At 61.6% G+C, this 14,121-nt stretch overlaps 2 protein-coding genes across 8 annotated transcripts in view; one reads left to right on the top strand and one right to left on the bottom strand.

Annotated features, from left to right (window-relative positions):
* The window catches only part of LRSAM1 (leucine rich repeat and sterile alpha motif containing 1), a 34,033-nt gene extending 32,476 nt beyond the window's left edge, over window positions 1–1,557 (top strand). For all 6 annotated transcript variants that reach the window (XM_055541197.1, XM_055541198.1, XM_055541196.1 and 3 more), the window contains one exon: window positions 198–1,557. In XM_055541197.1, the coding sequence (XP_055397172.1) occupies window positions 198–323 (126 nt within the window). In that variant the 3' untranslated portion in view covers window positions 324–1,557. The remainder of the gene's footprint in view (window positions 1–197) is intronic.
* A 1,715-nt stretch (window positions 1,558–3,272) lies between these two features.
* The window catches only part of NIBAN2 (niban apoptosis regulator 2), a 51,778-nt gene continuing 40,929 nt past the window's right edge, over window positions 3,273–14,121 (bottom strand). For both annotated transcript variants that reach the window (XM_055541207.1, XM_055541208.1), the window contains exons 6-14: window positions 8,925–9,040; window positions 8,282–8,386; window positions 8,029–8,191; window positions 6,657–6,844; window positions 5,791–5,946; window positions 5,310–5,426; window positions 5,077–5,184; window positions 4,864–4,975; window positions 3,273–4,423 (exon numbers count right to left, since the gene is read on the bottom strand). In XM_055541207.1, the coding sequence (XP_055397182.1) occupies window positions 3,840–4,423; window positions 4,864–4,975; window positions 5,077–5,184; window positions 5,310–5,426; window positions 5,791–5,946; window positions 6,657–6,844; window positions 8,029–8,191; window positions 8,282–8,386; window positions 8,925–9,040 (1,649 nt within the window). In that variant the 3' untranslated portion in view covers window positions 3,273–3,839. The remainder of the gene's footprint in view (window positions 4,424–4,863; window positions 4,976–5,076; window positions 5,185–5,309; window positions 5,427–5,790; window positions 5,947–6,656; window positions 6,845–8,028; window positions 8,192–8,281; window positions 8,387–8,924; window positions 9,041–14,121) is intronic.

Genomic DNA, 14,121 nt, shown 5'->3' on the forward strand with positions numbered 1-14,121 from the left:
TGGTGAGACAGGCCTTGGACCACCCTCCCCCACAACCCCGAACAGCGGCTACAGAGGGCCGGGGCATGGAGCGTGTCCAGGGTGGACGGGGAATGGAGTCTGACGACTGTGTGGTCAAATCTTCAGGGGGAAGGACAAGGGGCCGGGGTACCAGCCGGGGTGGGGCCCTGACGTCCCCGCTCTCCCCCAACCCTCAGGCCCAGATGATCTTCCTCAACTGCGGCCACGTCTGCTGCTGCCAGCCGTGCTCCCAGCCCCTGCGCACCTGCCCACTGTGCCGCCAGGACATCACCCAGCGCCTCCGCATCTATCACAGCAGCTGAGCACCGGCCTCTGCCGCCCTCGGGCCCAGGGCTCTGCTCCCTCCTGTTCCCCACTGGCTGGTCTGGCCCCACGCCACACTGTGCCCCCGTCCTGGGCCAGGCTGAGACAGGCGCTTTCCTGCCCAAGTACTGAGCGGTTTAAATCCTGTAGAGGGGGTGGGGGGACCCCTCGCGGCAGGACCACAGGGTCTGGGGTGGGAGCAGCGGCAGCCACACCTCCGTCTGAGCCAGCACCGAGGGTTCCAGCTGCCTGCGGTGGTCACAGCCCCTCCTGGAGCCTCGGTGTCTTCCTCAGGGGAACCCGGGCAGTGCCATCCCACTCAGCAGGGGTGGTGGGAGCCCTGGCCCAGGGCAGGGGCGGCCACTGCGGCCTGTCCCGGGATCGACTGGCCAGAAGGTGTTCAGTGCAGGCCTGGTGCCCCAAGCAATGTCAGCCCCTCCTGGCCTCCCTCCCTGCTGCCCCCTCCCCCGCCGAGCTCTGGGCCCCTCTGCTCCGCAGACCTGCACCTCCTTTCCCCATGCAGCTCAGGAGCAGACCCTGAGCTTCAAAGACCTGAAGCAGGAACATCAATAAACCCATCTCCAGCCTGCTCCTCCTGAGTCGTCACTGGGCCCTTGTGGAGCCTGAGGAGGGGGGAAGTGGCGGTGAGGTGTGTGAAGTTACCCACACCTCCCTTTTGCAGGTGGAGAGACCGGGCTCAGGAGACAGGCTCAGAAAGTCCTCGGAGCAGATGGGGCCGTGTGGGCCACCTTGTGTGCTGTGTAACCATTATCCCAGACCAGGGGGCCTGGGGCCCTGCAACTGGGACAGAAGCATCTTGACTCCAAACCCGTGCATTTGTGCAGGTCGCTCACTGCACAAGTCCAGAGGGAGCCGTGTTCCTCGTGCTTGCGGCAGAGCCGAACTTGGTCGTGCGTTTTGGGGCAGATCGTTCTGAGCCGAGGGCAGCTTTCTCTCTGGGCTAGAGGCAGGCCTGCTGGGGCGCCTGGGCTCTGCCTCCAGGTAACTCGGACCCTGGCCAGCCTTCCAGGCCCTACGTCCCCACTTGTTCAGTGAGGGACAGCAGGGGGCCCTGACCCAGGCCGGCGGCCACCAGGGGGCACTGCGGGCTCATCCTGGGCCCCATGTGAAAGCCGGTGGGACGCAGGGCCAGGCCCTCTCCCTCCCTGCCTCACTGAGCCGGTCAGTCCTGTGGCTGAAACAGGTGACAGCCCCTTGTGGACCGAGTCCTGCTTTCCAGGTTCCCCCCACACACACCCCATCCTGAGCTCTGCTCAGCTAAGAGGGGAGATGGCGGCCTGAGATGGGCAGGGCCATGTTGTGGAGCAGGGCATTTGGCGGGTCTCCTTGAACCCTCACGAGGCCCCCTTTTATAGGTGAGCAGTCTGAGGCTGGATTTGGTGACTTGCCAAAGTCAACAGCAAAAAACCCTGCTGAGCCTCGGTTTTCTCATCTCCACCCTTGTTGACGGAACTTCGGCCACTGGCCACTGTCCCCCCCCAAGGTGCCCACCCAGCAGGGGCAGCCTGTCCCCACCAGCTGGCGGCGGGGAGGTGTCCCCATGACCCAGAACCTCCGACCAGACTCCCCGCCCCTCCTGGCCTGTTTACACACTGGTGTGATGATGGTGCCCGTCCCCCGGAGGTTAGCTCGTCCTGCAGGTAACGCGCACAGCCCACATAAGTACTCAGGGGCGCTCGCCTTGTGAGCAGGAGCCTTAAGCACTGGCATCACTGGATCCAGCATGAGCCCGCCCACCATGGCCACAAAGCAGCTGCCCTCCCCATTGCCCGAAGCTGCCAGAGGCCCACCCTGCACAGACCCCCCAGCAGAGGAAGCTGTCTGAGCTGCCATCAGGCTAGTCACCTACCTGCTGTGCCCCTCCTCACTGAGCCTCAGTTTTCTCCTCTGGAAAATGGGTTCATAGGAGAACTCTGGTCACGTGTACCTGTAAGCAATGAGCCCCGAAAGTCAAGGCGCACAGGCCCGTCTCCAGCCCAGGTCTCCCACCCAGCCAGCATCACACATGGGCCACTGGCTTTAAATAAAGCACTTTATTGATTAGTAGAAGCTTAAACAGTTTGCATAATATTTTCAATACAATATCTGGGAAGGATGATTGGAAAGTCCCAAGAGAAGGCACCAGAGGAGAGCGTCTTCAGACGGAATGTATTGGTGGAAGAGGTTAGTTTGGCGTTGAGAGTGGGGCTGGGGGGGACTCGAAGGGGGTCCCTGAGCACCAGCCAGTGCCGCACGCCCTGTGGGTCCCAGGCCCTGGCCCAGGAAGCACATCCAGGGGATGGGAGATGCAGGGCTGGGGGGGGGGTGGCGGTGAGGACCCCGAAGGAGTAGATTTCTGCCCTGCCTGCCCTCCCTTCAAAGCAGCAGAAGAGAGGGCCTGGGAAAACCAGGTGGCCCCAGCCCCTGGGGATGACCTCAACTTAACGCTCACTCTCAGGAACAAGGAGCTGAAGACGGGGGAACAGCAGGGCCATATGAACAGCCCTGGAGTTGTCAGGGCGGGTGCGTTAGAGCCCCAACCTGCCCCAAATGTCCTGGTGTCCTGGGGCACCACGGCCCCTCCCACGGCCCCTCCCAAGCCCCGCCAGTTCCCTCGGGGGACAGCGTGTACCTTGGAAGCAGCCCACGGAGAAGACAGCGTCCACACCCGCCCAGCCCTGCCACTGAGCAGTGTCCCCACCCCCAGCCCAGCCGGACAGTGGAACTCCTAGAGACCAGACCCCAGCAAGTGGAGGTGAGCAGAGTCTCAGCTTCCAGCATCCCCCCCAAGTGCACCCCGCCCACCCTGCCAGCAGTAGCTCTGCAGAGGTCACCCCCTCCTTCCCTCAGACACGTCCTCGCCCCAGACCAGCACGTTCCAGGCCTTTCCTGTTCCCACCCCACCTCGAGAGGCAGCCCTCCCCCAGCAACCCCCCAGCACCCCCCAGCCTCAAGACCCCCTCCTTGCACGTCCCTTCACCTGGGGTGCGAGAGCCAGGCCTGAGTCCACTCCAAAACTGGCCTCAGGGGCCCAGAGACGGGCCTCGGCGCTCGGGCCTCCTGGTTCTAACAGGCCCCCTCGGTGACGGGAGAAGCCAGGCAGTGGATGCGGCTCTCGCCGCCCTCCTTCCGCGGATGGCAAGACCCACCAGGGGAACAGGCCACAGAGAGAGGCAGGCACGCAGGCAGGCAGGCAGGGAGGGCGGACTCAGGGAGCCAGGGCCACCGAGTGCTCCCAGCCCCCATCCACTGTGCCTGGTCCCTCTCCCACCAGGAGCAGGAAAGCCACGATCATCCCACAGAAGAGAAAACAGAGCAACCAAGTGTGACCAAACCCATAAAGTGACTCAAGTGGGCCCATCCCCGTCCAGCCCCCCTGGTGCCACACCAGCCCTGGCCCCGCCCCGCCCCGCCCGGAAGGCACAGATCCTGTGCTCCCCACCCAGAGCTGAGCCAGGGCCCTGGAGGGAGTGGCCCATGTGCTGTGTCCAACAGAGGCTCCGGGGGCGACCGGCCTAGAACTCGGTCTGCACCCCTGCACTGTCCTCGGTGGTGGTGTGGATGGGGGGGCGGCTGCCCGGGCTGGACACCTGCTCGCCGGTCTCCTGGTCGCTGGGCTTGGGAGGCTCAAGGCCCACGAGCTTTTCGGACGGGAGCTGCCGAAGGGGTGAGGCAGGCGGCGAAGTGGCCTCGGGGGCCAGCCCGGGCTGGGGGCTCTCCTGCACGGGGGCCCCGTTGAGCAGGGGGCCAGCCAGCGGGGGGCTCTCGGCCCGCAGATCCCTGGTCAGCAGGCCGCGGAGCTCGGTGACGCTGTCCGGGGACGAGGGTGATGGCGGCTCAGGGGCAGCCTCGAAGGGCAGCCCCACGTCCTCATCCTGGACCACGGACACCACCTGCTTGGCACGCCGGCGCTTTTCCGAGAAGGGGGCTGCTTCCTGGACGCCGGGGTCCCCGCCGCCGGCGCCGCTGTCCCCATACTCCTCGCCCCAGTCGATGGGCGCGCCCTCGGCCAGCAGGTGCAGGTTGGGGTCGCTGTTGTGCATGACCACGCTGTCCCGGTACAGGTTGTGTTTCCTCTGCACGGCGGCCTCCTTCACGGCTGCGGGACAGAAGGGGGTGACGGGACATTGAGCAGGGGGCTGACGGCCACCAGCACACCCCGCGCCATGTGACCACGTCACGATCCCTTGGCCTGAGTGGGCACTGCGACCGGACCAGGCTTCTCCGAGGCCTCAGTGTGGGAAGCAGGGGGTGGGACCCTAACCCCCATCACTCCCCTGACACTTCCTAAAGTGCCAAGGACCCTCAACGTAACTAAGGCATGGGGACGGACGCTGCCCCTGGCCCATACCACGAACAGTGGGCCCACCGCAGCCCACGGCCTAAGTCTCCCCCTTGTAGCTTAGCTGACCCCACCAGGAAGCCTCTGGGCGCCCACCTCCGCCACCCTCCAGCAGTGCGAGTCCTAACAGGGACCACACGGCAGGGCAGCCCCACCCGGCTCTGCAGCCGCCCGCCCCAGGGGCCGGCGGCACTGACCCTGGAGGATGTCCTTCATGACCGTCTGCAGCACCACCTCCTCATACGTGTTCTCCACCAGGATGAACCTGGCAAAGTCCTCGAAGATCAGCTCCTGGAACCGGGACAGCTCCTGCCGGCCGGGGCGGGCGTGGGGCAGAGAAAGGGCAGTCAGGGCTGCGGGTCAGGCTCTGGGCGGGGGCGGGCGGCGGGCGGGTGTGGGGGGCTGCTCACCGACTTGCAGGTGGGCGCCAGCTTCCTGAGCAGGAACGGGATGGTGATCTGCAGCAGTGCCTCCCGGAAGAAGCGCTTCCGCACGGTGCTGCTGTCGTAGTCGTATTTCTGCCGGGAAAGAGGGGCCGGGGCGCGGGGAGCTCCGGGTCAGGGGGCTCCATCAGCAACCCGTCTCACCCAGGCCCCCGTCTCCCTTGCGGGGTAGAGGGACAGGGCCTGGCCGGGCAGCTCACCTTCAGCACCCGCTCCAGGATGCGCTGGATGGACTTGCACAGCTCCTCCTTGGTGGGCCCCTTCCCCAGCTCCTGGTGCAGGAGGGTCTCGAAGGTGTACACGGCATTGTCCATTTGCTGGAGGCGGAGAGTGCCACAGGGCATGTGAAGGGGTGCCCCCCGGGAGGAGGGGTGCCCAGGCACTCAGACACCCCTTCACTAGCTCACTCCTATGCTGAACGTCTAGGCGCTGGCTCACCAGCACCAGCCCTCCTTGCCCCAGGGGAACAGAGGGTCTGGGCCCTGTGGGAAGGAGTTTAGGGAATTGGGAGGGCTTCCTGGAGGAAGGGGTCTCTGAGACCCAAGAGGTGAGTCTGACTTAGCCAGGTAGACAGAGGGACAGGCATCCAAACAGATCCGAGAGCATGGCCAAGAGATCGGAGCAGGAGAGAACATGCAGGATTTCGGGGAGAGCCAGGGTGCTGGCAAGCCCTGTGCCCACCTCACGCATGTGGATCTGGGCTCGCTGCTTGAACACAGACATGCTGGACACATCAAAACGCTGCTGCAGCCCGTCGAGCCGCAGCGGCTCCATCTTCTCGTAGCAGCTGTGCATCTTGAGGGGGTGGTACGCCAGCTGGGACAGCTTCTCCATGTACTGCAGGGAGGCACGGACACATGACGGACCTGAGCTGGGGCCGCCGGAGGGGCCGGGCAGCCCCCGCAGCCCCTGGGCCCTCTGAGTACAGGCCCCGCGGCTGGCACTGGCACCAGGGAAGGCCATCCGGGGGTGGTGATCACCAGGGAAAGCGCTGGAGGACCTGGGACAGGAAAGACAAGGATCTGCAGGCAGGAGAGGGGTATGGCAGCACAGCGTGTGGAGACAGGCCGGCCTGAGTGCTGGGCAGCCCTGGGCAAATCGCTCACCATCTCTGAGCCTTGGTTTCCTCAGCCTCCAAATCTGGAGATGGGTTTTCGTGATCCCCAGGGTCCTCTATGGTTCTCAAAGTCTATGATTATTATTGTCAGTGGAACGCCTCAGTTTGGGGTGGAGAAGAGGCTAAGATCACAGGGCCAATTCTATCTCCCAGACCTGATAACTATGTGGGGCTCCAGGCAGTTGACTACCCCAACATGGGGTCTGTGGAAGGCCGTTCAACCCGAGAACCAGCTAACTCAGAAGTGAGAGGGGCCGGCTCCATCTGTGAGGGGCACAAAAATGGCATCTGTGGACATGCCCGGCTCCACGCCTCCTGCAGATCCTCTGTTCACAGGTTATGCCCAGGAGGGAAAGGGCCTGCCCTCATCACAGTGAGGGCCTGATGGGGGCCAGACCAGACCCAAAACCAAACCCAGGGCCCATCTCACCTCACCCAGCTTGTCGATGCCACCCTCGTTGATGACGTTCAGGTTCATGTCGGTGACTTCCTTGAAGAAGACATCCCGCACTTCTGTGAAGCCCTGGCTGGTGGGAACCATGAGGGCCTCCAGGATGGATGGGATGTAGGGCTGGACGTGGTTCCGGACACAAACCTCCGCCTTGGGGAGGATGGAGGCTGCGCCGAGGGAGCCGGTTAGCGGACGGCACCCCCAGGAGCAACCCCCACCGTCCCAGGTCCCTAGGCTAGAGGCAGGCGTCTATGTCACTCTTTAGAGAAGACCACTGGTGACAACATGAGCAAAGGGAAGGGTTCTTGAGAAATGGTTAACAGTGGAGCACAGATAACAAGGCATCCTCAGGTGGTCGGATCCTCAAATTCCTGAAACTATGATGTCCAGAGGCAAAGAAAACGGCCATGTAAAGGTCTCAAGGTCAGCAGTTTCTCCATTTAGATGGAGGAAGAGAAAACTCACCTTTGGGGGCCGGAGCGGGATCTTGCTCCTTTGTTTTTTAAAAAAAATGAAAAACGCTCCAGTGGATTCAAGGAGTCTCTGGGTTGTGCAAACCCTGAGCCCAAATTCTGCTCTTGCTCAGCCTAAACTGTGGACAGGGACAATCTCCAAGAGGTCCCACCAAGGCATTTTCACCCAAGGGTGCTCTGACGTCCCTCCTCCTCCCTTGTCCGGCTAATGCTGTTTGTTCCACACAATAAATGTCAACTCAGTGTCCTCGCCAGCTCACGCCGAGTACAACTGGTACAGAGTAACCCTCAGGGAACTGATGACCGCCACAACCATGGCCAGGGGGTGTGTGGTGGGTGAGGCAGTGAGCAAAAGGATCCCACCAGGCTCAGGACAGAAAGGAGGACCAGCTGACCCAGGAAAGGACAGGCAGGCTCAACGTGGGCCACCCGAAGTCCAGGTGATGTTGCTAAAATGGCCCGTGATAAATCTGATTGCCCAAAGATGAACAGAAGGCCGGAACCTCCTAACATCACTTAGGTCACCAAGATCTGGGTCTACAGAGACAAAAGCCACCTGGGACTTCCCCAGTGATCCAGTGGCTAAGGCTTCCTGCAGTGGAAGCGCATGTTCGATCCCTGATCAGGGGATGAAGATCCCACTGGCTGTACCATGAGGCCAAAGGAAAGAAATAACAGCCATCAAATGACTCAGAGGGGTTGGAAGAACAAGGGCTCAGATTTAATTCTGGCTTTTAAAAAATAATCAGTGAATCGAGTCACCGCTGTGACATGTACATGGATCCCTGAAAGAGGCAGGAGGGAGGCCTGACCCCCGAGGGTGGGTGGTCCCAGCCCGCCCGCCCCGTGATGACAACCAGAGCAGGTGGCCCACCTACCTCGGATCTTGCTGGCCAGGTGCTCCTTGGAGGTGATGATCTGGTCCATGTCGGTGCGGATGACCGCCTCCATGGCCGGCCGGGCCAGCTGCAGCTTGGACAGCACGGCCTCAAAGCGTGCCTTGGCCTGTTCGTACACCATGCGGTACACAGCATCTGAGATCTGTGGGCAGGGCGTCGGCGTCAGCGTCCGGCTGGGGGTGCCGGGCAGCCGTGGGCCCCCCACCCCCACTCCTGAGCCCAGACCACCCACCTGGATCCACTGCCGCTGTCGCTCCTGCGGTTTCCCCTTCAGCCGGGGGACCAGCTCTGCCTTCAGCTCAGGGCCCAGCTCCTCCATCACCAGGTTACTCAAGATCTAGGACCGGGAGGCAGGGGCAGGGTTCGGAGCATGCCCAGCCCCTCTCCATGTTCCGGCAAACCCGGCCACTCAAGCCCCCCTCAAAGCTGCCCTTTGCTCCACGTCCCCACTGCCCTGTCTCCCAAGCATCCTTCCCAGAGGCCCTGGATGGTCTGCTTGGCTGTCCTGCAGGATCCAGCAGGGGCCCCAGCTCAGGACCTCTGCACGTGCAGCCTCCCCATCTAGAATACTCCCCCAGCCCCGCTTGCCGGCACATGGAAGTCGAATGTGTTTCTCCTGCTAGACAGAGAGCTCCCTAGGGGCCAGGACTGTGCCCCTCTTATTCTCAGTCGCACCCAGCCCCTAGTCCAGGGTCGGTGCTTGGATAACAAACTGAACAAAAATAACCACCTGTGTGGCCCACCTCAGCCTCCACCCGTCCAAACCTAAGCTGGTCATCTGGGTCCAAACCTGCAGCCAGTGCCCCGGGGCCCGCCGGCGTGCTCAGTCCACCCTCTGGGCCCCGGGTGGACTTCCGCAGCCTCCCCGGCCTCACCTGAACCTCGTTCCCACACAGCATCTCCCAGGTGCCGTACAGCTCCTTGGACTGGCGGTACATGCGGATGGCGTCCGTGAATGCAGGGCCCTCCACCTTAGAGTCTTCGGGAATCCCTGCCCGGGGAGAGGGACGGAAGGAGGAGGTTGGCAGGACGGCCCCCACCCCGGGCCCCCACTGCTCTTGCAGTAACAGCGACAGGAGAGGTTGCAGTTACAGTTAACAGCGGTGACAATCCACCAGCAGCAGCAAGACAACCCTCCTTCGTACCCTCCTCATCTCCTTAAACCCTCCCCCCAGCGCAACACGTGGCAATGTCATTGCTTCTGCTTTCACAGATGAAGAAACAGGTTCCAAGGTCAGGCCACTGCCAAGGGGCCAAGGCCAGTGAGTGGCAGAGCCAGGACCACTGGGGGAGCCCACCCTCCCCCCACCAGGAGAGGCCTCGAAACACAGCAGAGGGGGTACCAGAGGCGCCCAGAGACCCTTCCTCCATCAGGGGCCTGCACACTCCCCATAGAGGGCCAGGTGGTAAATGCGTGCAGCTTTGCAGGCTGGTGACCTCCGTCCCAGCCATTCCACCCGCTGCTGTAGCAGGAAAGTTAGCGCAGACAGGGTGTGAACAAACGGGCCAATAAAACTGGATTTACTCAGGCGATGGGCCCAATTTGGCTCCCTGGCTGTCATTTGCCAAGCCTTGCGGAAGATCATCAAACCCTAAAGGGCCTCAGTGTTCCCTTCTGAACAGTGGGAACTATGACCAGCCTGACCCTAACCCTAACCCTAATTTTTAGGCGTCCGTGAACGCAGGGCTCTCCACCTTGGAGTCTTCGGGAATCCCTGCCCAGGGAGAGGGACGGAAGGAGGAGGTTGACAGGATGGCCATGGAGGGGCTGCAGGGACCACAGTGTGGACTGGGAAGGCCAGGGCCCAGCTGCAGGCCTGGTGGGCACTCCCCGCATCAGGAACTGCAGCCCCGACTGGCTCCTGGGGCCCTGGGTCTGCTGTGCCCACCACTGTGCACCCGGGAGGCTGGGAACACCATTCCGCTGCTTTTGTTAGAGGAGGTGGCGGCAGGGGCCCAGAGGAGTTTGCCCACCTCCCCCGGGCTGACCAGGGGGTTGCTGAACAAGACGTAGACCTCCATCTGGGTGCTGGGGAGGCAGGCTGCAGGAAGTTGCAACATCCGACTTTGGGAAGACGTGGTTAAACACCTCAGAGCCTGGCAGGAGGCAGCCCCCTGCCTGGCCTTGTGCCTCTGACCGCTGTGTCCCTAGAGCCAAACAGCAGCCGAGGCCTCTAAAATCCCAGCTCCCACTGTGATGACTATGGAATGAGTCACCCCCACAGAGAAAAAGCCCCTCTCTGGCGTGGAGAGGGCCTCTCCTCCTACCATCCGGGTGACCCAGGAATCACTGCCGTCAGGGCTGGAGGGGGGCTCAGCAGTGGACAAACTGGCCTGGAACCCAGCCTGGCAGTGGCAGCTCCCAGGACTGGGATGGGGCTGTGAGCATTTCAGAACCTGCATCCAGGAGGGAGCGACGGGGGCAGAGCAGGAGGGTCCCACAGAGCCCTGGGGTGGGTGCTGCCCAGCTGGGCTGGGGGAGGAGGCAGGCTTAATTAAGGAGGGAGACACTGTCTCCCTGAGACCGGGTTTTGCCTAGAAAATTTGGCTGTGTGTTATACACGCAGCCTCTCTCATGCACGGGCATTTGCATTCTGCAGACAGCAAGCTGGGCGTGCTGGGCAGGGGCCGCTTTCCAGGTGGCAGGACGGGCTGGGCAGCAGCAAGGAGGCAGCTGACATCCCAGGCTCTGGCCGGTCAGACATGCAGCCTCAGACCCTCAGGACATCCCTACTCTGCACGCCGAGGGGCTGAGTCAAAAGTGAGGGTGGCCCCTCCTGAGCCCTCCCCCCAAGCCTGGCTGTTGGGGACTGACTCGTGTCCCGACAAAGTGCTGCGCTGAAGTCCTGACCCCCAGCTGCTCGGAAAGGGGCCATGTCTGGATGCAGAAACTTAGATGCATGCGTGTGCATGCTCAGTCACTTCAGTCGTGTCCAACTCTGCGTGATCCCCTGGTCTATAAACCCACCAGGCTCCTCTGCCCATGGGCTTCTCCAAGCAAGAATACTGGAGTGGGTTGCCATTTCCTCCTCCAGGGGACCTTCCCGACCCAGGGATTGAACCTGCGTCTCTTGCATCTCCTGCATTGGCAGGAGGGTTCTTTACCACTAGCGCCCCCTGAGAAGCCCAGGACTTAGGTAATTAAGTTAAAAGGAGAGGATTAGGCCAGGCCCTGGTCCGATATGACTGGTGTCCTTATAAGAAGAAATCTAGAGAAAGAAACAGGGCACACACAGAGCAGGGACTATGCCTTGACCCCAGGGAGACGCTGGCTGCTTCCTAGTCAAGGAGACTCAGAAGAAAACACCCTGCTGACACCTGGATGTGGGGCTTCCAGCGTCCAGAACTGCGCAAAAGCTGACTTCTGCTGTTGAAGCCACCCAGGCTGTTACGGCAGCCCCTGTGGGCTGAGGCCAAAACCCCACACGCGTTCCCGCACTCAGCTCTCAGAGGGGCCGGTGGCTCTCAAGGCCCGGGGAAGCAAAGTCACACAGTCACTAGAGGGTGGCCGCCCCAGGCTGGAACCCGGGCCCAGTGGCTCCAGCGAGACCTGGAGGCTTCCCGCCCGCCCGTGGGGTCCTTGGGGTCAGGCCGAGAAAGGAAGCGGCACTCCTCAGTCCCGCAGAGGAGGGGGGGACGGCAGGCAGACAGGAAGAGGCCTTGACCTCGGCACCCCCGGCCCACCCTGAAGCCCAGCTCAGCGCCCCTGCTGCCCCCAGCTGCTCCAGGAATGCAGGATGTGAGGGGGACCCTGGACAAGCTGGCGTCCACCCAGCTTGGCCTCCTCCAGCCCTCCCCACCAACTTCCTGGCAGCCCCCGGAATGAGCAATTCCAGGCCCCACAAATTCCAGACCCAGCCTCCGAGGAAGCTGAGAACTTTCCCACAGTTCTGGGGCGGGTGGGGGGTGGGGGAGGCTCCTCTGAAACCGCCCCATCAGCTCCTGACACCGAGTTGCAGGACGCCCCTGCTCGCCACCCAGCCCCAGCAGCTCTCCCCCAGCCTCCCCGCCTGCCCACAGACCCGCTCAGCCTCCCAGCGGAGCACTCGCTATGTGCCAGGCACAGGGCCAAGAGCTCTACCCAGGACCCGCCCATTGATTCCTCCCCATAATCTAGCAATCTAGTTGATCACAACCACCATTGTGCACGTGGGGAAATGAATGGCAGCCCTTCTTCCCACTGGTCAGTCCCCACCCAGCTTGGCCTGGGGTCACCTGGCCAGGTCTGCCATTTGCCTTGGAAACCTGGAGACGGAGGGGCCCGGGCCAGGAATGAAGGGGAGGACGGGAGGAGAAAAGGTACCCTGGGCCAGGCAGTCAGGGCCCAGATCACTCTGCCCAGTCCTAGCCCCTCAGCCCCCAGGGACCTGGAAACAGGAGGCCCTTTGTGGGCGGCAGGGCTTGGCCTGACCGAAGACCTGGTTCCTGCTGCCCAGCAGATTCCAGCCAGGGCAGAGGTGGCCCTGGAGAGTGGAGAGGACAGAGGACAGGTGAGGTGAGCCAAGTCACCGCACTGCCCGCCTCTAGGCATGGGTGCCCATGGTCTGGCCTCCAAGTGGAGCTGTGCCCGAGGTGCGCCGGCAGCCAGGGAGGGTGGAACAGGGATGGGGCGGGGTGAGGAGGGGGACAGCGGCCCGGTCACCAGGAGGGAAGTTCAGGGTCTGGGACAGGGTTGTTCCTCCCTCAGGGGCAGAAAGCCCCTTGTCCCCCACACCCTCCCACCAAGAGACAATCAAGCCTTTCTGATCAAACTCCTCTGAGCCTCACAAGGCCCTCCAGACCTGACCCCAGTGCCCCGCCAGTCCCATTTCCGGGCACCCCCTCCCAAGTTCAGGGCCTCATGCGTCTTCCTCTGAAGTGCCCCCACGCCAGGCCTCCCCTCATGCTCGCTGTGACCTCTGTCTGGAACACGCCTCCCTCTGTTCTAGAATTATGCATCCTTCAGGTCTCAGCTGAACCACTGCCTCCTCAAGGATGCCGCCTTCGTCAGCCCCTCCTCCCATACAAGCTCAGCAACCCCCCCAGTATATACACACCCTCCAAGCTCCCTGGGTGGCTCCCACCCAGCACCTAGCACAGTCCTGACTCATCACCCCCTGGGGTCCTCATCTGTTTAACATCTGTCCCCCCTACCCCTAGGCTGCCGGCAGTGAGTGCGGAGGGACCAGGTCTTGCTTCCCGGTTGCACTCTCAGCACCCAGCCCTGGGTCTGGCTCAGAGAAACACTGAAAGGTTTGTTGAATGAGTAAGTGAGGCAGAGAGACCTTGTAACTTTATAGACAAGAACGAGGCCCTGAGTGGGGAAGGGAAGTTCCTACACTACCAGGCAGGTCAGTGATAAGAAAGAAATGACACCATAAAAAAATCTTTACCAAGAACTGTGAATCTTCCTAAACCCTCTCAGAAACAGGAGAAAATATTATCCCCATTTTACAGAGGCTCCAAGAAGCAAGTTGGTCTCCTAAGATCATGTTGCTGGAAAGTGGCAGAATCAGGGTTTTTATTCTGTGATTCAGGAGCTCAACAACCGCATCCCTCGGAAACAATTTCCTATATTTTTTTCTCAGTGTCACAGAACAGTCTTCATCAAGGGAGAGGGTTAAGGGCAGCATGACAATGGTTTCCAAAAACCAGAAGGAAAAGTGGTGGTTGGTGGTTCAGTCACTAAGTTACGTCTGACTTTTTCTTAACTCTATAGACTCTCGCCCTTCAGGCTCCTCTGTCCATGGAATTTTCCAGGCAAGAATACTGGAGTGGGTTGTCATTTCCTTCTCCAGGGGATCTTCCCCACCCAGGGATTGAACCTGGGTCTCCTGCATTGCAGGCAGATTCCTTACCAACTGAGCCACCAGGGAAGGTCAACTGAGCCACCAGGGACGTTAAAGGCAAAAGGTCCATCTAGTCAAGGCTATGGTTTTTCCAGTGGTCATGTATGGATGTGAGAGTTGGACTATAAAGAAAGCTGAGCACTGAAGAATCGATGCTTTTGAACTGTGGTGTTGGAGAAGACTCTGGAGAGTTCCTTGGACTGCAAGGAGATCCAACCAGTCCATCCTAAAGGAGATCAGTCCT

The sequence above is a fragment of the Bubalus kerabau genome, chromosome 11 (genome assembly GCF_029407905.1).
Source record: "Bubalus kerabau isolate K-KA32 ecotype Philippines breed swamp buffalo chromosome 11, PCC_UOA_SB_1v2, whole genome shotgun sequence".
NCBI lineage: Eukaryota > Metazoa > Chordata > Mammalia > Artiodactyla > Bovidae > Bubalus > Bubalus kerabau.